The sequence below is a fragment of the Pristiophorus japonicus genome, chromosome 8, assembly GCF_044704955.1.
Source record: "Pristiophorus japonicus isolate sPriJap1 chromosome 8, sPriJap1.hap1, whole genome shotgun sequence".
Classification (NCBI taxonomy): domain Eukaryota; kingdom Metazoa; phylum Chordata; class Chondrichthyes; family Pristiophoridae; genus Pristiophorus; species Pristiophorus japonicus.
Genome location: NC_091984.1, coordinates 94117687 through 94140651, shown reverse-complemented (window position 1 = coordinate 94140651; position 22965 = coordinate 94117687). Strand labels below are relative to the sequence as shown.

The window sequence follows — 22965 nt, the reverse complement described above, 5'->3', positions numbered from 1 at the left end:
AAGACCACTAACAGGAGGCCAGATACACTGGACAAGGCCACTAACAGGAGACCAGATACACTGGACAAGGCCACTAACAGGAGGCCAGCTACACTGGACAAGGCCACCGACAGGAGACCAGATACACTGGAGAAGGCCACTAACGGGAGACCAAATACATAATAATGTAAGAACATAAGAAACAGGAACAGGAGTAGGCCATATGGCCCCTCGAGCCTGCTCCGCCATTCAATAAGATCATGGCTGATCTGATCATGGACTCAGCTCCACTTCCCCGCCAGCTTCCCAGAACCCCTTATCCCCTTATCGTTTAAGAAACTGTCTATTTTTTCTTAAATTTATTCAATGTCCCAGCTCCCACAGCTCTCTGAGGCAGCGAATTCCACAGATTTACACCCCTCTGAGAGAAGAAATTCCTCCTCATCCCTGTTTTAAATGGGCGGCCCTTTATTCTAAGATCATGCCCTCTAGTTCTAGTCTTCCCCATCAGTGGAAACATCCTCTCTGCATCCACCTTGTCAAGCCCCCTCATAATCTTACACATTTCGATAAGATCACCTCTCATTCTTCTGAATTCCAATGAGTAGAGGCCCAACCTACTCAACCTTTCCTCATAAGTCAATCCCCTCATCCTCAGAATCAACCTAGTGGACCTTCTCTGAACTGCCTCCAAAGCAAGTATATCCTTTCGTAAATATGGAAACCAAAACTGCACGCAGTATTCCAGGTGTGGCCTCATCAATACCTTGTATAGCTGTAGCAAGACTTCCCTGCTTTTATACTCCATCCCCTCTGATCACTTGCTGTTCCTGCATACTATCTTTTTGTGTTTCATGCACAAGTATCCCCAGGTCCCGCTGTACTGTGGCACTTTGCAATTTTTCTCCATTTAAATAATTAACTTGCTCTTTGATTTTTTTTCTGCCAAAGTGCAGACCTCACACTTTCCAACATTATACTCCATCTGCCAAGGCCAATAACAGGAGACCAGATGCACTGGACAAGGCCACCAACAGAAGCCAGATACACTGAGCAAGGTCACTAACAGGAGACCAGATACACTGGACAAGGCTACTAACAGGAGACCAGATACACTGGACAAGCCCAGAATAATTCGGGCAGAGCCATGGCATGACTTCCCTATTTAAAGGACTCCATACAGTGAAAAGGCTGAGCAGGTGCTTGGACAAGTTAATAAAACGGCTGGAACTAAAGAAAGAAAAAAAGACAAGCTTCTATTTTTTCAGAGGCTGATGCAAAAATGTTGCCAGACAAAATTAGAGAATGGAGGGATGCTGTCATGTATCTAACCTTCATGTAACAACACTGCAATACTGTATATACTTGAGAAATGCACACATTGACCACAGGGGGTGAACTTGTGGGAGACACTCCTCACCTGGTCATCCAGGTATATAAAGGGAGGTCCCACACAAGGTCATCACTTCTTGGTCCTGTGAATAGAGGTGCAGGTCACAGAGCCTTGTCCATAGAATGTGCCTCATGTGGATTTGTGGTATTGTGTAAGGACTTTACAGTGGCGACGAGGAATGGAAATCAACGACCCACGAGAATGGCCACCGGTAGCACAGAGGAACGGCACTGTGTTGGTGAGGACTGGGACGATTTAATTGAGATGCTTCAGCAGAGCTTTGTCACGAAGGACTGGCTGGGAGATGCAGCGGCCGACAAGCGAAAGGCTCATCTACTGACCAGCAGTGGATCCAAGACTTACGCGCTCATGAAAGACCTGCTAGCACCCGAGAAGCCAGTGAACAAAACCTTTGAAGAGCTCAGCAAGCTAATCAGTGAGCACCTCAAACCGGTGAGCAGCATACACATAGCCCGACACAGATTTTATACCCACCGACGTCGGGAAGGACAGAGCATACCGGACTTCGTTGCGGACATCCGGCACTTGGCCAGCCTCTGTAAGTTCACAGACGCCTGCAGGGGGGAGATGCTAAGGGATTTCTTTATTGAGAGCATTGGTCATGCTGGGATTTTCAGAAAGTTAATCGAGACCAAGGACTTGACCTTGGAAGCGGCGGCGTTGCTAGCTCAGACTTTTATGGCGGGGGAGGAGGAAACCAAGATAATATACGCACGCAACTCTGACTCCATGGATCAGGGGTTCAATATCATAAACGCAACTCAGAACCCAGCAGGCAGGCAAGGGCAGTTCGACACACCCCAGGCAGCAATAGACCCCAGAACAGGTTTTCAACACAGACAATGGCAGGCTGAATGGACATTTACGCCATTCAAGTGGACAATGCATTCTGGGATGGGGCCATTGGCACCCACTAAAAGGGTGCTCAAGAGCAGTCAAAGGGACAATCAGCGAGGAATGCCTGTAACAGCTCTTTTGTTCACAACAATGGGAATCTCAGTTCATGCTGGAGGTGTGGGGGCAGACATGCTGCCAGGACTTGCAGGTTTCACCAGTTCGCCTGCAGAAATTGTAACCTCACTGGCCATTTAGCTAGAATGTGCAGGAAGCCTGCGACCAGGCGAATTTGAGATGGATGGACCAGATGAGGGGTCTGCGAGGCAGGATGACGCGTGGGGCAAATCAATGGACGCTGAAGTTCAGCGGGTTCATATAGCAAACATTCACAGCTCATATACCAAAACACCACCTATTAAACGGCATCCCGGTACGCATAGAGCTGGACACTGGGGCCAGCCAGTCACTCATGAGCGTTCAACAATTCAAAAAGCTATGGCCACTGAAAGCCAGCAGACCCAAACTAGAACGCATTGAGACTCAATTACGGACGTACACCCAAGAAATCATTCCAGTGCTAGGCAGTGCAATGTTGGCTGTCACACACAATGGATCAGTGAACTGGCTGCCACTCTGGATTGTCCCGGGCAATGGTCCCGCACTGTTAGGGAGGAGCTGGTTAGCTGAGATGAACTGGAAATGGGGGAATGTGCACGCAGTGTCATCTGTGGAGCGAAGTTCATGCTCACAGGTCCCACAGCAATTTGAGTCACTATTCCAACCTGGCGTCGGGACGTTCAAAGGTACGAAAGTAGTGATTCGCATCACCCCGGACGCCAGACCAGTGCACCACAAAGCCAAAGCTGTGCTGTATGTGATGCGAGAGAAAATTGAAAGCGAATTGGACCATTTGCTGAGAGAGGGCATCATCTCGCCCGTTGAATTCAGCGACTGGGCGAGCCCCATTGTTCCTGTCCGAAAAGCGGATGGCTCGGTCAGGATCTGTGGCGACTACAAGGTCACTATTAACCGGGTGTCCCTACAAGATCAATACCTGCTCCCAAGAGCGGAGGACCTCTTTGCCACGCTGGCAGGCAGCAAGCTGTTCACCAAGTTGGACCTCACTTCAGCCTACATGACCCAAGAACTGGCCGACGAATCCAAACTACTGACCACAATCATCACGCACAAGGGACTGTTTGTTTACAACAGGTGCCCATTTAGCATTCGATCAGTGGCCACGATCTTTCAAAGAAAAATGAAAGCCTGCTCAAATCCATTCCTGGAACGATCGTGTTCCAGGACGGTATCCTCATCATGGGTCGGGACACCGAGGAACACCTCCATAACCTGGAAGAGGTGCTATGCCGACTGGACCGGGTAGGCCTGTGACTCAAGAAGCCTAAGTATGTGCTTTTGGCTCCCGAAGTCGAGTTTCTGGGCAGGAGGGTTGCTGCAGACGGGATTCAGCCTACCGAGTCCAAAACAGAGGCGATTCGACGAGCATCCAGGCCCTGCAACATATCGGAGTTGTGTTCATTTCTGGGACTCTTGAACTATTTCGGGAACTTTCTGCCGAACTTAAGCACATTGTTGGAGCTGCTACACGTGCTCCTGCATAAGGGTTGTGATTGGTTTTGGGGGGACGGTCAAGAACGGGCTTTCAATCGGGCGCATAACCTACTCTGTTCAAATAAGTTGTTGACCCTGTACAACCCCGATAAGAAATTGGTTCTGACATGTGATGCATCGTCCTATGGGGTTGGGTGCGTGTTGCAGCAGTGCAATGCTGAGGGGCAACTCCAACCTGTGGCTTATGCCTCCAGGTCGCGCTCTCAAGCAGAACGTGGATATGGGATGGTTGAGAAGGAAGCACTTGCATGTGTCTATGGGGTGAAAAAGATGCACCAGTACCTTTTTGGCAGGAGGTTCGAATTAGAAGCGGACCACAAGCCGTTAACATCCCTGTTGTCAGACAGCAAGGCTGTCAATGCCAATGCGTCAGCTCGCATACAGCGATGGGCTCTCACACTGGCTGCTTATGACTACACCATCCAGCACCGGCCCGGCACTGAAAATTGTGCTGACGCGCTCAGCAGGCTTCCACTGGCCACCACTGAGGGGGCAGCGGAGCACAGCGCTGAGATGGTCATGGCCGTTGATGCCTTTGACAGCGCAGGCTCCCCCATCACAGCCCGCCAGATCAAATTCTGGACCAACAGAGATCTCCTCCTATCTTTGATTAAGAAATGTGTCCTGACTGGGGATTGGGCGCCCGCACACGGAGCATGCACTGAGGAGGTCAGGCCGTTTCACAGTTGGATGGATGAGCTCTCCATCCAAGCCGACTGCCTATTATGGGACAGCCGGGTAGTCATGCCCCAGAGGGACAGGGAAGCTTTCATCAGGGAACTCCACAGCAAGCACCCAGGCATCGTGCTGACGAAGGCCATTGCCCGGTCACACGTTTGGTGGCTGGGAATTGATTCAGACCTGGAACACTGTGTTCACAGGTGCACGATGTGTGCTCAGCTGGGAAATGCCTCCAGGGAGGCTCCGCTCAGCCCGTGGCCCTGACCCACCAGGCCATGGTCACTTATTCACGTAGACTACACGGGCCCGTTCATGGGGAAAATGTTTCTCATCGTGGTTGATGCGTACTCAAAATGGATCGAGTGCATCATTTTGAATTCGTGCACGATATCCACCACTGTGGAGAGTCTACGTGCGGTCTTTGCGACCCACGGTTTGCCGGACAACCTTGTCAGCGATAATGGCCCATGTTTCACTAGCTATGAATTCCTGGAGTTCATGTAGGGTAATGGCATCAACCATGTCAGGACAGCATCGTTCAAGCCGGCCTCCAATGGCCAGGCGGAACGTGCGGTCCAATTCATAAAACAAGACATGCTCAGGATTCAAGATCCCTCCCTTCAATGCTGCCAATCGCGCCTCCTGCTGGCCTATAGGTCCCGACCGCACTCGCTCACAGAGGTCCCGCCCACGGAGCTCCTCATGAAACGTACACTCAAAACTCGGCGTCCCTCATTCATCCTGTCTTGTCTGACATTGTTGAAGGCAAGCGCCAGTCCCAAAATGAGTACCATGACCGTAATTCAAGGGGGAGGTGTATAGAAATTGGTGACCCCGTATTTGTTCCCCGTCTTTGGCGCCCAAATGGCTTGAAGGTACTGTAATAGACAAAGAGGGGAATAGGGACATCGTGGTTAAACTTAACAATGGGCAGATATGCCGCAAGCATCTGGACCAAGTTAAAAAAAAGGTTCAGCATGGACTCTGAGGAAGATCATGAGATGGTATTCACACCACCGCCAGTGAACGAGCAACAAGAACATTCAGCAGCATGCACAGTCCCTGCGGTTAGCCCGGACAGGCCGGAATCACCACAGGGGCAGACACGCAGGCCAAGGCTCAACAGCCAGAGCCCCAATGCGGCGCTCCATGAGGGAGCGCAGACCACCCGAAAGACTTAACCTGTGATCCCAATAAGACGTTGGGGGGAGAGGTGATGTCATGTATATAACCTTCATGTAACAACACTGCAATATTGTATATACTTGAGAAATGCACACATTGGCCACAGGGGTGAACTTGTGGGAGACACTCCTCACCTGGTCATCCAGGTATATAAAGGGAGGTCCCACGCAGGGTCATCACTTCTTGGCCCTGTGAATAAAGGTTCAGGTCACAGAGTGACCTTGTCCACAGAATGTGCCTCGTGTGGATTTGTGGTATTGTGTAAGGACTTTACAGATGCCATTGTTGGAAAACCAAGGAAGATGCCATCACATGGAGTATAATGGACCATGTGGAAGGAGGTGGCTGTGGCTACAAGTAGAACTTCCAAATCCCAAATTTCTCCTTGCAGTTTTGGAAGAAGTTTAAGGACCTCATTAGGTCAGCAAATGTAAGACTGTTTTCAGATGAATAACAGGCAGATAAATGAATCAAGGAGAAACACATGGGTATTCGCTATGCATAATAATGGTGGGATGAGACTCATGTGGAGGCTAAACACCAGAATAAACCTGTTTGGCCGAATGGCCTGTTTCTGTGCTGTAAAATCTATTTAATAATCAAGCGATGCCCCAAGGTATTACATGGCACCATGTCCCTTATTCCAGAAGCAAAGTCACTTGGCAAAGGGATATAGACAGGCTAAGTGAGTGGGCAAAAATTTGGCAGATGGAGTATAATGTGGGAAAATGTGAGATCATCCACTTTGATGGAAAAAATAGAACAGCAAATTATAATTTAAATGGAGAAAAATTGCAAAGTGCTGCAGTATAGAGGGACTTGTGCATGAAACACAAAAAGTTAGTATGCAGGTACAGTAATCAGGAAGACAAATGGAATGTTGGCCTTTATTGCAAGGGGGATAGAGTATAAAAGCAGAGAAGTCCTGCTACAACTGTACAGGGTATTGGTGAGGTCACACCTAGAGTACTTGATCCCTTTAGCCATAATACCATATCTAACTCCCTCTTGAATATATCCAATGAACTTGCATTAACAACTCTCTGCGGTAGGGAATTCCACAGGTTAACAACTCTCTGAGTGAAGAAGTTTCTCCTCATCTCAGTCCTAAATGGCTTACCCCTTATCCTTAGACTGTGTCCCCTGGTTCTGGACTTCCCCAACGTCGGGAACATTCTTCCTGCATCTAACCTGTCCATCCCGTCAGAATTTTATATGCTTCTATGAGATCCCCTCTCATCCTTCTAAACTCCAGTGAAGGATATACTTGCATTGGAGGCTGTTCAGAGAGGTTCACCAGGTTGATTCCGGAGGTGAGGAGGTTGACTTATGAAGATAGGTTGAGTAGGTTGGACCTATACTCATTGGAGTTCAGAAGAATGAGAGGTGATCTTATCTAAACATATAAGATAATGAGGGGGCTCAACAAGGTGGATGCAGAGGATATTTCCACTCATAGGGGAAACTAAAACTAGGGGCCGCCCATTTAAAACTATGAAGAGGAATTTCTTCTCTCAGAGCATTGTAAATCTATGGCATTCTCTGTCCCAGAGAGCTGTGGAGGCTGGGTCATTGAATATATTTAAGGCGGAGATAGACAGATCTTTGAGCAACAAGGGAATAAAGGGTTATGGGGAGCGGGCAGGGAAGTGGCGTTGAGTCCATGATCAGATCAGCCATGATCTTATTGAATGGCAGAGCAGGCTCAAGGGACCAGGTGGCCTACTCCTGCTCCTATTTCTTATGTTCTTATGTGTCTTATCCTGTAATGCATCTAGCACACTGAAGTGTCACAACTTAGGTCCTTGCTCCCTGACGCCTTCCATTACTACTATTTATTTCCCGAATCCTCACTGCTTGTGACTGCAAGATCTGGAGACCGCAGCCGACAATTAATACAATGCATTCATAAGGCAGGAGAAGACAGCCCTGAGGGTAGAGATGTGAGAGTCTCTGCTTTCAGTTGGTTTGTGAGAATGTATATACATATATCTTTTAATGTTTTTATAGATACTTCAATCTCTTCACTAGCTACTGCTTTTTTCATAAGAAATGTGAAGTAGCAGATTAAGATAGAATGCTTCTCAAGGACACCAAAGTTAACAGTACTGTTTACTTGCTCCCAAGGTTGCAATCCTGAGAGAGAGGAGAACCTTGCTGCTGAACAAGATCCTTTAGTCCTATCTGGCGACTAATCCCTGACCTTATCATTCACTCTCTTCTTTGCACTCAGAAGCCCTGAGACACCCAATCGAGGGGGTACAGATAGCGTAAATGAGGAATTCACATGTAGTGAAACCCAGAGCACATGGAAAGCAGCAGATTCAGAAATGGAGTGGAGTCTGGTGCAGTTGAGGGTGTTCTCAGGAGTCCTGCCATGCAAACAAGGATGCTAGCAAAACATCAGGCACATTTGGAGGTTCTATGTGGCTAAAAGGTGTGGCAAATAGCTGGAATAGCAATGGAGTCCACTGGCCTGCTGAGTGCCAACACAGAGAGGGGTTCAACTAATTTCAGGGAAGCCAGGAGAAACAAGAAGGTGCTGGAGCATCTTCAAATATTTCACCCACGCTTCATGAGATATTCTGGAAAATCTGTCAAGTTAACATTCAGGCACTGATATGGAGAAGTCATTGTCAACTAGTTCACTCTCTCTCAAGAGTTGAAAGATCTTTCTAATTCCTGAGGTCCATTCCCTCACTGAGCATTGGTAACCAGAATCCTGTTACCAGTAGAGAAGCTGACGTGTGGGCCTCAGAGGCTACGTCCCCTCATGCCCACCTCGAATTCATGAGAGATATTTCAGTCAGAGAAAATATTTCCAAAATAGTTATTAATCAGACAGTTGATCAGCCTCTTTTTCTCTAATTTGTCCTTCAAAGTTTTAAATCCAAAAGTACTTGGAAGGCTTGTAAATCAATTTGACCTTGAAAATCATCTCTCCCCTTTCTCAGGGAAACTAACTTTCACATCATTGTCTGAACAGATATAGATTAGATACATTCAGAAATTCACACATCCCAGTCAGTATTCTGTGCTTGCATCAGGCAGGGTGATCTAGGGATAATTCAACTCGGTACATTCCAACTCAACAAGCCTTTAACCAGTATCAATATGAAGGGGAAATCATGCTTGACAAATCTTCTGGAATTTTTTGAGGATGTAACTAGTAGAGTGGACAAGGGAGAACCAGTGGATGTGGTGTATTTGGACTTTCAAAAAGCTTTTGACAAGGTCCCGCACAAGAGATTGGTGTGCAAAATCAAAGCACATGATATTGGGGGTAATATACTGAGGTGGATAGGGAACTGGTTGGCAGACAGGAAGCAGAGAGTCGGGATAAACGGGTCCTTTTCAGAATATCAGGCAGTGGAGTGCCACAGGGCTCAGTTCTGGGACCCCAGCTCTTTACAATATACATCAATGATTTGGATGAAGGAATTGAATGTAATATCTCCAAGTTTGCAGATGACACTAAACTGGGTGGCGGTGTGAGCTGTGAGCAGGACGCTAAGAGGCTGCAGGGTGACTTGGACAGGTTAGGTGAGTGGGCAAATGTATGGCAGATGCAGTATAATGTGGGTAAATGTGAGGTTATCCACTTTGGGGGCAAAAACGTGAAGACAGAATATTATCTGAATGGTGGCAGATTAGGAGAAGGGGAGGTGCAACAAGACCTGGGTGTCATGGTTTATCAGTCATTGAAAGTTGGCATACAGGTGCAGCAGGCAGTAAAGAAGACAAATGGTGTGTTGGCCTTCATAGCGAGGGGATTTGAGTAAAGGAGCAGGGAGGTCTTACTGCATTTGTACAGGGCCTTGGTGAGCCCTCACCTGCAATATTGTGTTCAGTTTGGTCTCCTAATCTGAGGAAGGACGTTCTTGCTATTGAGGGAGTGCAGCGAAGGTTCACCAGACTGATTCCCGGGATGGCCGGACTGACATATGAGGAGAAACTGGATCAACTGGGCCTTTATACATTGGAGTTTAGAAGGATGAGAGGGGATCTTATAGAAACACACAAGATTCTGACGGGACGGGACAGGTTAGATGCGGGTAGAATGTTCCTGATGTTGGGGAAGTCCAGAACCGGGGACACAGTCTTAGGATAAGGGGTAGGCCATTTAGGACTGAGATGAGGAGAAACTTCTTCACTCAGAGAGTTGTTAACCTGTGGAATTCTCTGCCGCAGAGAGTTGTTTATACCAGTTTATTAGATATATTCAAGAGGGAGTTAGATATTTATGGCTAAAGGCATCAAGGGGTATGGAGAGAAAGCAGGAAAGGGATACTGAGGGAATGATCAGCCATGATCTTATCAAATGGTGGTGCAGGCTCGAAGAGCCGAATGGACTACTCCTGCACCTATTTTCTATGTTTCCATTAAACGAAAACAGAGAAGATAGAATTGTTGTCAACATATGTAGAACTGAACAGTTACCAGAAGTGGTACTGGGATTTATTTTGTATATCAGCATTTTGTTAAAATTATGTAACAAAATAGCAACATGTTGATTTTTGAAATGCAGTATTTGTATAGAAACCCTTTGTTCTTTGCTGAGTCTTGTACACAATTGTGTTTCACAGACAATAGCAACATATTTGTCGTTAAGTTTTCTTTATCGGCATTTCCCTGACTAAAATTTTAAAAGTTCCGATATTTTTATTTGAAATTGTGAATTCTTAAATTCATTGAAATGGAGCATGTATGTAACTTTCACTGCTATAATTAGTGAAAACATGTGAATGTACATTATTAATAAATAAATCCAGTAGGCAGCAATTGATATGCTATTTGCAACCATAATAGCACATAACAGGACAGCGACGCCATTATTTGCAATGCCATCAATTGTCTGATAGAAACATAGAAAATAGGAGCAGTAGGCCATTCGGCCCTTCAAGCCTGCACTGCCATTCAATATGATCATGGCTGATCCTCTATCTCAACACTATATTCCCGCTTTTTCCCAATACCTCGATGCCTTTTGTGTCTAGAAATCTATCTATCTCCTTCTTAAATATGTTCAGTGACTTGGCCTCCACAGTCTGTGGTAGAAAATTGCACAGGTTCACCACCCTCTGAGTGAAAAAATTTCTCCTCATCTTGGTCCTAAATTTCCTACCCCGTATCCTGAGACTGTGACCACTTGTTCTAGACTTCCCAGCCAGGGGAAACATTCTCCTCGCATCCAGTCTGTCCAACCCAATCAGAATTTTATATGTTTCAATGAGATCCCCTCTCATTTTTTTAAAAACTCTAGTGAATACAGGCCTAGTCGATCCAATCTCTCCTCATACGACATTGCTGCCATCCCAGGAATCAGTTTGGTGAACCTTCGCTGCACTCCCTCTATGGAAAGTATATCCCTTCTTTGGTAAGGAGACCAAAACTGCACACAATGCTTCAGGTGCGGTCTCACCAAGGCCGTATATAACTATAGTAAGACATCCTTGCTCCTGTACTCAAATTCTCTTGCGATGAAGGCCAAAAAACCATTTGGCTTCCTAACTGCTTGCTGCACCTGCATGTTTGCTTTCAATGACTCATGGACAAGGACACCCAGGTCCCTCTGTACATCAACATTTCCCAAGCTCTCACCATTTAAATAATATTTTGTCTTTATGTTTTTCCTACCAAAGTGGATAACTTCACATTTATCCATGTTATCTAAATGCATCTGCCATGTGTTTGCCCACTCACTCAATCTATTTAAATCACCTTGCAACGTCTTTGCATCCTCCTCACAACTCACAATCCCACCTAGTTTTGTGTCGTCAGCAAACTTGGAAATATTACATTTGGTTCCCTCATCCAAATCATTTATATATATTGTGAATAGCTGGGGCCCAAGCACTGATCCCTGTGGTACCCCACTAGTCACTGCCCATCACCCTGAAAAAACCCGTTTATTCCTACTCTCTGTTTCCTGTCAGTTATCCAATTTTCAATCCATGCCAGTACATTACCTCCAATCCTATGTGCTTTAATTTTGCACATTAACCTCTTATGTGGGACTTTATCAAAGGCCTTCTGAAAATCCAAATATGCTACAACCACTGGTTCTCCCTTATCTATTCTATCAGTTACATCCTCAAAAAAACTCCAGTAGGTTTGTCAGACATGATTTTCCTTTCATAAATCCATGTTGACTTTGTCTAATCCCGTTGATATTATCTAAGTGTCCCATTATCACATCCTTTATAACAGACTCTAGCATTTTCCCTACTACTGATGTTAGGCTAACCGGTCTGTAGTTCCCTGTTTTCTCTCTCCCTCCTTTTTTAAATAGTGGGGTTACATTTGCCACCCTCCAATCTGCAGGAACTGTTCCATAATCTATAGAATTTTGGAAGATGACAACCAATGCAGCCACTATTTCCATGGCTACCTCTTTTAGTACTCTGGGATGCAGATCATCAGGCCCTGGTGATTTGTCGGCCTTCAGTCCCATTAGTTTTTCCAGCACTATTTTCTTACTAATACCCTTAAATTCCAGTCGAGCTCTTCCCGCGGGCAAACAACAGAAAAAGAGAAAAAAGATGGGCACTTACCTGTTGCTGTGGGGACGTGCGCAGGCCGGGAGCTGGAGACAGCAGCCAATCAGGTGTAGTATAGATTCTCATTCATAGTAATAGGAGTTCCGTAAGTCCGGAACTCCTATTACTATGAATGAGAAACCTCTCCCCAACACCCAAAATACAATAAAAAATAGAAAATAAACTACGCATTTAACATTAAAGTTGTTATAAAAAAATATATTTTCCAGACTTTAACATTTTTTTTAAAATTAAGCCTTAAAATAAACGTACCGTAGTGGGGAGTGTTTTTAAACAATAAAATGTTTTTATATCTTTATTTTAAAATGTTTTTGTGTATTTTTAAACATTTGTGCCTGTAAAAGTAGGCTATACACCTGCTTTTTCAGGCGCAAGATTTTAAAGGACATTTGCTGGGCAAGGCATTCGTAAATATCGGAAATCTTGCCCTGCAAGTGTCCTCGCTCCCTGAAAATCGGCTATTCCTATGCCTTCCCGGGTCCGTAGAAACTTCATACGGACCCAGGACATCGGAATTTCAGGGCCAATAATTTTCTTTAATTCCTCTTGCTCACTAGACCCTTGGTTCCCTAGCATTTCTGGGACGTTATTCGTGTTCTCTTCTGTGTAGACAAAACCAAAGTATTTATTTAATTGTTCTGCCATTTCCTTGTTTCCCATTATACATTCTCCCGTTTCTGACTGTAAAGGGCCTACATTTGTCTTCACTAATCTTTTTCTTTTTACGTACTTATAGAAACTTTTGCAGTTGGTTTTTACGTTCATTGCAAATTTACTCTCATACTCTATTTTTCCCCTCTTAATCAATCGCTTGGTCCTTTTTTGCTGAATTCTAAACTGCTCCCAATCCTCAGGCTTGTTACTTTTTCTGGCAACTTTGTATGACTCCTCTTTGGTTCTAATACTATCCTTAATTTCTTTTTTTAGTCATGGTTGAGCCACTTTTCCTTTTATGTTTTTACGCCAGAAAAGAATGTATAACTGTTGCAATTTATGCATTCATTCCTTAAATGTTAGCCATTGCCTAACCACCATCATGCCTTTTAATGAATCTTCCCAATTTATCATAGCTAACTCATTCCTCATACCTTCGTAGTTTCCTTTGTTTAGATTTAGGACCCTAGTTTCGGATTGGACTACTTCACTTTCCATCTTAATAAAGAATTCAATCATGTTATGGTCACTCTTCCCTAAAGGTCCCCATGCAACAAGACTGTTAATTAACCCCTTCGCATTACACTTAACCCCTTCTCATTACCCAATCTAGGATAGCCTGTTCCCTAGTAGGCTCCTCAACATACTGGTCTAAAAAACCCATCTTGTACACTCTCCAGGAATTCATCTTCCACAGTATTATTACAAATTTTGTTTGGCCAGTCTATATGTAGAATAAAGTCAACTACAATTACTGTAGTACCCTTGTTACATGCATCTCTAATTTCCTGTTTGATGCCGTTCCCTGCATTACCACTACTGTTTGGAGGCCTATAGACAACTCCCACAATGTTTTCTGCCCCTTGGTGCTCCTTAGCTCCACCCAGACTGATTCTACATCTTGATTTTCTGAGTCAATATCCTTTCTCACTATTGCTCTGATTTCATCCTTTACTAACAACGTCACACCACCCCCTGGGGCCAATATTTATCCCTCAGTCAACATCACTAAAACAGATTATCTGGTCATTATCACATTGCTGTTGTGCGGAATTTGGCTGGCGCGTTTCCTGCATGACAACAGTGACTACACGTCAAAAAAAAGTATTTCATTGGCTGTAAAGCGCTTTGCGGCATCCGGTGGTTGCTAAAGGCGCTATATAAATGCAAGTCTTTCTTTCTTTATGCAGCTAGAGGATGAGGCAATCCTGTCCTCACCTGAAGTCTGTAAACTCATGCTTTGCAGCAGAATTCATTGAAGAGTGATCAGGAGCAGGAGTCCTTTTCTAACCTTACTCTTGCCTAGCTCCACCACTGCTGCCCTGAATGAGATCAACAACTTCAGCAGACCAGAGAGCTTTTTAAAAAAAAAAAAATACCTTCAAATTCCTTCAGCTGGTCACCATGCAGCAGCCAAGTAAGGGAAAAGCACTGGATAGGTGCGCAAGCCAGCTCTGTCTGGGTGGGATATCAGAAAAATGGAGACAATATTTCTTTAGGTACATAGGATTTACAAGAGCCATTCATATACCTGCTTAATGACTGCCGAGTTATGAGCTGCTCTACTGATCCACAGTTGAAGTGGTTCTCATGCAACTTGGCGCCAAAGCACACTAGCTGAGTTTGAATTGCATAAGGGACAAATCTAATGTTGTTTCGGAACACCTAATGCAGAAAAAAGTTAGTCTGAATCTGTAAACGTAATATCCCCTAGGGTCTTTCTAATTGTCTCTTGCGAAGTATAATCTGGAGCCTCTCCCACCCAAAAAAGTTGGAAAATTGTAGTCAGGCAAAGAGGGATACAAATGCTTGATTTATACTGTAATTATAATTCTCCAACAATTTCAGCAGCTCCAAGAACAATATCAAATTGGTCACAATTGTTATATATATATACAGAATTGTTATCTTCTATCACAGTTAATAATGATGAAAAAACTCAATTTCTCTGTAATACTGCAAGACTACAAATTGCACAAAAATCTATGGTTTCTCTCTTTGTGTAATGCTTTTATTCAAATGGAGCTGAGGTTACAGTTTCAGTCAAAAAAGCATGGGAACTGGATCTTGTATGTTCTTTGAAAAAGGAGTTGGATTGCTGATAATCACTGTTCAAGCTGTTCACTGTAACAGAATAAAAGCAGGTGAGTTCAAAGTTCTCCATATGGTTGTTACACTTTTTGTCAAACTGCATAATTTTAATGTTTTTAATAGAGCCGTATCACTTTGCTGACATTGCATGACCATTTGGGACTATTGCCCATCAGTCCCATTCCATAAAATTTCAGTTCGTGCTGTGCAGAGAAACCTGCTAAGCTTTATGCTGAATGCTGTCAGGTGGTGCAAACCTTAAATGTTATCAGGTCATAGTATTTATTTAAAGAATGTAGCTTCAATATGTGGGCAATGTTAGGACTTCAAAGTAAGATTTATGCATGGATCACTGTTTTTGTCAGTTTGACTTCCCTTTTGTGTTAATACTATGGGTCAAATAGCATATTCAGTACTGGCATAGCCCTACCTCCATAGCTTTCTCTTGCAGGAGAGCATGAGAAAGACAAAGAGTGCTATGTTACAGCACTGCAAAATTCCTCAGGCAAAGCCAGCCTGCGAAGCCAAAGGGAGAAAAATAAAATGAATTTATGCTCATGATCTTCCACAAAGAAAAATGAGATAGATTACCAAATATTTTAGTGGTGGTGTTTGAGGGATAAATGTTGGCTAGGGCCACAACTCTTCTTCTCTTCAAATAGTGACATGGAATCTTTTACATCCATCTGAACAGGCAGATGAGAAATGTCAGCTCAGTTATGTGTTCAAGTCTCTGGGGTATGGCTTGAACACATGACTTTCTGATTTAGAAACAAGAGTGCTACCACTGAGCCAAGGCTGACAATGTAAGCAGGAACTAATGTTCCCATTGCTGCTTATCCCACGGTGAAACTGCAGATGGAGCCTCGTGTATGCATAGTCAAATGCATGCAAAGAGTGCTACCACCACCAGAAGGATCTTTAATGATTTTAAAAAACCTGAGGAAAAGCTGGCTCTTCAATCATTAAAACAGTGGCACTAAAGTTTATTTTCAACTTTCAACATTTCTCTCTTATGTGCCAATTGGTTTAAGCCTTCTGGTATGACTGCTCATTTCTTTCAGGTGGCTTCATAAACAGTACACTGGTCGGGAATTTCCTCATGGCTGCTGCCACTCTGCCGGAAGTGCAGAAGAAACCTTGCTTATGACAGCGGAACAGGAGGAGCTCCAAGGAAATATCCGGCCATTGCTACACATTTCCTCATTGGTTCTACATCCAAAAAGGCACCAACAGCAAAAGTAACATATGAAAATGACTTAACAAGTAGCATTTCTGAATTTAAGAGGTAGGATACCGTACTGTGCAGCGAGGCAAAAATTAGGGTTGAAGACAGGCTTAAGGTAAAAACACGTAGTGAAAGCAAGGATCCCTCACTTTGATCATTTGTCCTCAATTTTTATGAGCGGCTGGTTCAGAGATATGCATGCAATATGTATGCATCAAAAGTGGAAATTCATTAATGCATTTTCTATAATGAGATTTACAAGAGTGCAATTCCAAAAATAAGCAAATTTGTGATGAAAGCCTGATAGATGCTCATTTTGATCATATCTTAATTTTTCTACTTACAAAAGAATTAACTGTCCTGACATATGTCTTTTTTTAAAGCTCTGTAGGTGGACAGCAGGAAAAAACAGTTATCTAACTATTTTTTTAGGGGAGTTTAATTTACCACACAATTAACACAAACTTGACTCTTATAGGATAATGTCATCAAAATAAAAACACACAGAAATGGCTTGAATTCATTATTAGACTCTTGTTGTATTTAAATCATGTTTTCACTTGAACTTAGCATGCATTCATGCTGAATCTCAGTAATACAGCCATATCAAAATATAGGGAACATTAGGAATAGGACTTACACCAATGAAGTTTCCAAAATAAATCACAGAGATTGCTACAGCGATGACTCCTACGCTTGCTGCTGCTGCCACACCTAAGAGACAAAGCACAAACAGATTTTGAGGAGTGGGGTATGAAGCAATTGGAGCACTTTGGTCTGTACCATGACCCTGAATAACTAGAATTACAGGTGCAGCGTCGAGAATCTGGAATGTTCCGGAATCCGGGACGATCGGTGGCAGGGTCATCCAGAATCCGTAGATGTACTGAATCCGGACCCAACGGCCTCAGGGCCCCGCCGCTGCCGTATCTCGCCGCTGCTCACCTCTGCTCACCTCACCGCCGTTGCCCTTACCTTGGGTCTTCCTCACCAGCCGGCCCGACAACCTACTCAGCGGGGCCGCCCAACATGAACAGCTCCTCGGCGGGGTCCTGGCCCGCCCAACAACCTACTCTAATTTTTAACCAATAAGGAATTAAGGGTTACGGGGAGAGGGCGGGTAAGTGGAGCTGAGTCCACGGCCAGATCAGCCATGATCTTATTGAATGGCGGAGTAGGCTTGAGGGGCTAGATGGCCTACTCCTGTTCCTAATTCTTACGTTCTTATGTTTACTCGACGGGGCCTTAAGCCTGCCCGATGACCTACTCAGCGGGGCGTCGGGCGGGGCCCCACCGAGTAGGTGGTTGGACGGGCCGGCGAAGAGGCCCAAGGTAAGGTGAGCGGGGCAAATCCAGGAGGCAAAAAGAAAAGGTGGGATACAACTGGTAGATTGTAGTGCATTATGGAGTTGTTGTTCCAATTTCTTCTGCAGATCGCGACTGGTTTGAATGCTTTCCTCAAGCTGTTGTCGTAGCAACTGAACGGCTGTCAGCTCCATCTACAAGGCTTGGATGCGGCTGTACAGAAATATAGTAAAGAAGCAGATTCATGGGAAACAAAAAGAAGAAGAACTAAATGCTGCCCTCCCCCCCCTCCCACCCTTTGTGACGTTCTGAAATCCAGAAATACCCAAACCTGGGCTCGGGTGCTTCTGAATTTGTGATGTCAGAAAGCAAATTGAAAGTCCGGAAAAGCCCGGAATCCGGAACAGCCCCGGTCCCGAGGGTTCTGGATTTTAGGTGCTGCACCTGTACAAGCAGTACCAGAATAATGAATGCTTGGACATAATAGGGGTGTAATTTAAATTGAGGGATTTAGATCAAACCAAATTATCAATACACATTATCTAAACCAGCAAATGACATTTTAATCATTAACTGGTATTTTTATTTTAAAAAGTTTATTTACAGAGTATGCTATTTAAGGTAATCTTTCCACATGGCCGCTCCAGTCACAGATGGAAATACAAGAGCTGTAGGTGTGTGCTTTTTCCTAATATGCAATCCCAGTGGGCACAGTTCCATATACCGAAGCGGCTAATTTACCCTTTTGTGTCAGATCAATATTTATAACTTTATTACTGCAAAACAACCAAATTATACAATTTTACAGGAGTGTATTAGAATCAAGCAATTCGTTTGTGATAAAGGGGACAGAAAATGATGAGATGTCCATAATACAGTTACATACTAGGGTCTCGCACACTGCCACAAAACAACGCAATGTTCATTATTGCTGGATAATTTTAACAAGTGACAACACCCATTAATTTTAACAAAATTCTACAATCTTATCATCTCTGAAGGGCAGACTGTGTTGGAGCTCTAATCATCATCATCAGCAGTCCCTCGAAGTGAGGATTGTCATGTATTCAACCAGCATTGTAACCCATGTATAATCTGACCACAAGGTGGGAGACACTACTAACCTGGGCCTTCAGGTATAAAAGGGGAAGCCCCACCCACCTTCATCACTTGAGTGCTAAGGAATAAAGGACACACAGACTGACCTTCTCTCAAGCATGGGCCTCATGTGCATTTATACTGTATAGTAAGGACGTATCAATGGCGACGAGAAACTGGGATTTAAACCACGCAAGCATGGCCACTAGCAGAACAGACGAGAGATACTGTGTTAAGGAATGGTTGGGACAGAGATTCAACATTGTTAAAGCAGCACAGTTCTCCAGGCAGACAAGGGCAGTCGGGCATGCCCCAACATGTAGTCGAACCCAGAGGGGGAGTTCGACAGAGACAATGGCAAGTTGAACGGCGATTCACGCCATTGCAAGGGACAATGCGGCCAGTAATCGGGCCATCAACACCTCTTAATGGAGCACTCAAGGACAGTCATAGGGGCAGTCAGGGACGATCGACTGGCAAGGGACCTTTTGTTTCCAACAGCAGCTCATGTTGGAGGCATGGAGGCACACACTCAGCCAGAGTTTGCAGAGATGAGCAAAATACCTGCAGAAATTGCAGAAATGAACGCTGGGGGAAATCGCTGGAAGCTGAAGTTCAGCGAGTTCATGTGGAGCACGTATACAGTTCATACACCAGGACGCCACCGATAATGATGAAAGTGCTCCTCAATGGCATCCCAGTATCAATGGAGCTAGACACGGGGGCCGGCCAGGCCAGTCCCTGATGGGTATCAAACAGTTCAAAAAGTTGTAGGCGTCCAAGGCCAGGAGGCCAAAATTATCGCCGATTGACGCACAGCTACGGACTTACACAAAGCAGATCATTCCGGTGCTAGGCAGCGCCACGGTAGTCGTGACCCAGAAAGATTCGGAGAACTGGTGCCACTCTGGATTGTCCCAGGGGACGGTCCCGCACTACTGGGGAGGAGTTGGCTTGCTGTCATGAACTAGAAATGGGGCGATGTCAATGCAATTTCCTCTGTGGAGCGAGTATCATGCTCACAGATCCTGGACAAATTTGACTCATTATTTCAACCTGGCATTGGCACTTTCATGGGGGCCAAGGTAGTGATTCACATAAACTCGGACGCCAGGCCAGTACACCACAATGCCAGAGCGGTGCCATACCTGATGCGGGAAAAGATAGAAGGCGAATTGGACCGCCTGCTGAGGGAAGGCATCATCTCGCCAGTCGAATTCAGTGACTGGGCGAGCCCGATCGTGCCAGTGCTCAAGGCGGATGGGTCGCTCAGGATATGTGGTGATTACAAGGCCACCATCAACCGGGTGTCACTCCAAGACCAGTACCCGCTACCGAGAGCAGAGGACCTCTTTGCGACGCTATCTGGTGGCAAACTTTTTTCAAAATTGGACCGGACCTCAGCTTACATGACCCAGGAGCTGGCGAGTGAGTTGAAGAAGCTGACCACCATCACGACACACAAGGGCCACCGCGATCTTCCAACAAAATATGGAAAGCCTCAAGTCGATTTCAGGGACGGTGGTTTTTCAGGACGACATCCTCATCACGGGTTACGAAGAACACCTCCACAACCTGGAGGTGGTGCTACGCAGACTGGACCGGGTAGGGCTGCGACTGAAAAAGGCGAAGTGCGTCTTCCTAGCTTCAGAGGTAGAATTCCTGGGGATGAGGGTAGCAGCAGACGGGATCAGCCCTACTGCGTCCAAGACGGAAGCGATCCAGAGAGCACCCAGACCCCGTAACACGACGGAGTTGCGTTTGTTCCTGGGGCTCCTGAACTATTTTGGTAACTTTCTTCCCAAATTGAGCACGCTACTAGAGCCGCTACACGTGCTCCTACGCAAAGGTCGCGAATGGGTCTGGGGGGACAGCCAGGAAAGGGCTTTTAATAGAGCACGCAATTTGTTATGTTCCAACACTCTGTTAACACTATACGACCCATGTAAGAAACTTGTGTTAACGTGCGATGCGTCGTCCTATGGTGTCGGGTGTGTGTTGCAGCATGTCAATGTCAAGGGTCAGTTACAGCCGGTAGCTTATGCCTCCAGGAGTCTGTCCCAGGCAGAAAGGGGTTACGGGATGGTAGAAAAGGAGGCGCTCGCATGTGTATATGCGGAAAAGAAAATGCACCAGTACCTGTTTGGCAAGAAATTTGAGCTGGAGACAGATCACAAACCCCTAACATCCCTTTTGGCCGACAACAAGGCCATAAATGCTAACGCATCGGCCCGCATACAGAGGTGGGCACTCACGTTAGCCGCCTATGACTATACAATTCGGCACAGACCGGGCACTGAAAACTGCGCCGATGCACTCAGCAGGCTCCCACTAGCCACCACTGAGGGGGCTACCGAGCATGCTGCTGAGATGGTCATGGCTGCTGAAGCTTTCGGAAGCGAAGGCTCACCTGTGACAGCCCATCAGATCAAAGTCTGGACAAATAGAGACCCGCTATTGTCTCTAGTCAAGAAATGTGTCCTGAATGGGGACTGGGCAGCCACGTACAGGGCATGCCCTGAGGAATTTAAATCATTTCACAGGCGCAGGGATGAACTCTCGATTCAGGCCGATTGCCTACTGTGGGGAAACCGAGTAGTCATGCCCCAGATGGGCAGAGAGGTGTTCATCAGAGAACTCCACAATGAGCACCTGGGCATTGTCATGATGAAGGCAATTGCCAGGTCACACGTTTGGTGGCCAGGGATAGACGCAGATCTGGAACTTTGTGTTCGCAGGTGCAACACGTGTGCCCCCTGGGCAATGCGCCCAGGGAAGCCCCCCTTAGCCCCTGGCCATGGCCCGCCAAGCCTTGGTCACACATCCATGTGGACTACGCAGGTCCTTTCATGGGAAAAATGTTTTTGGTTGTAGTAGACGCCTACTCCAAATGGATCGAGTGTGACATTTTAAATTCAAGCACATCCTCTGACACGGTAGAAAGCCTACGGGCAATGTTCGCCGCCCACGGTCTACCGGACATCTTGGTCAGCGACAATGGCCCGTGCTTCACAAGCAGTGAATTCCAGGATTTCATGGCAGGCAATGGAATTAACCATGTCAGAACGGCACCGTTCAAGCCGGCCTCAAACGGCCAGGCAGAACGAGCAGTGCAGATAATCAAACAGGGGATGCTCAGAATCCAAGGGGGTTCCCTACAAACCCGCTTATCACGCCTTCTGTTGGCCTATAGATCCCGACCACACTCGTTCACAGGGGTTCCACCCGCAGAGCTGCTAATGAAAAGGATGCTCAAAACCCGGCTATCCCTTATACACTCCACCATGAAAGAAATTGTCGAGAGCAGGCGCCAGCCACAATATGACTACCATGACAGGAATGCGAGGGCGCGATGTATTGATGTAAATGATCCTGTTTTTGTCCTCAACTACGCTGCAGGGCCCAAATGGCTCGCAGGCACTGTGATTGCCAAAGAGGGCAATAGGATTCTGGTAGTTCAACTTACCAATGGACAAATCTGCCGCAAACATGTGGATCAAACAAAAAGGAGGTTCAGCAACCCCATAGAAGAAGCAGAGGAAGAACACGATGTAGAGTTCACTCCACCACAGGTGACCGCACACCGGAACCAAAGGGAGGAGAGCCGAGTCACTGTGGGCAGTGTGGATAGGCTTGAGGCACCGCCAACAATAGACACTCAGGCCAGCGCCCAACAACCGGAGCCCCAACTCAGGCGCTCTGCAAGAGAGCGTAAACCACCAGAGACTCAACCTGTGATCCCAATAAGACTTTGGGGGGGGGGGGAGGTGATGTCATATATTCAACCAGCATTGTAACCCATGTGTATAATCTGACCTAAGTTGTACATTGTGAGAACAATGACCACAAGGTGGGAGACACTCCTAACCTGGACCTTACCTTCAGGTATAAAAGGGGAAGCTCCACCCACCTTCATCACTTGAGTGCTAAGGAATAAAGGACAGGTCATAGACTGACCTTCTCTCAAGCCATGGGCCTCATGTGCATTTATACTGTATAGTAAGGACGTATCAAGGATGACTTGCTTCCACTCCAAAAAGGGATGAGTTCACAGGTGTTCCAATGTTCCAGATCCCGAACTACTTCTTGAAGGGTGGAAGATGCCTGTGCGTGGATTTTTTTAACATGTGGTGGCCGTTGCACACCAGTCACCACACGGGCTTGACAGAGCTAGGTCTTGGTCGAGTGGCAAGGATTAACCAGGACAATTGGAGACCAGCTCTGTTGTACGGACCCAGCGCGCACAAAGATCGCAGTGTAGGCTGACCTGTGCTGCCCCTGGGCCCTCGCCTCCTCTGTGC

General features: G+C 45.8%; 1 protein-coding gene across 9 annotated transcripts in view; it reads right to left on the bottom strand.

Moving 5' to 3' along the window:
* Nucleotides 1–14931: 14931 nt before the first annotated feature.
* The window catches only part of odr4 (odr-4 GPCR localization factor homolog), a 139071-nt gene continuing 131037 nt past the window's right edge, over nt 14932–22965 (bottom strand). For all 9 annotated transcript variants that reach the window (XM_070887110.1, XM_070887114.1, XM_070887107.1 and 6 more), the window contains 2 exons: nt 16902–16975; nt 14932–15066 (listed from right to left, as the gene is read on the bottom strand). In XM_070887110.1, coding sequence (XP_070743211.1) covers nt 15064–15066; nt 16902–16975 — 77 coding nt within the window. In that variant the 3' untranslated portion in view covers nt 14932–15063. The remainder of the gene's footprint in view (nt 15067–16901; nt 16976–22965) is intronic.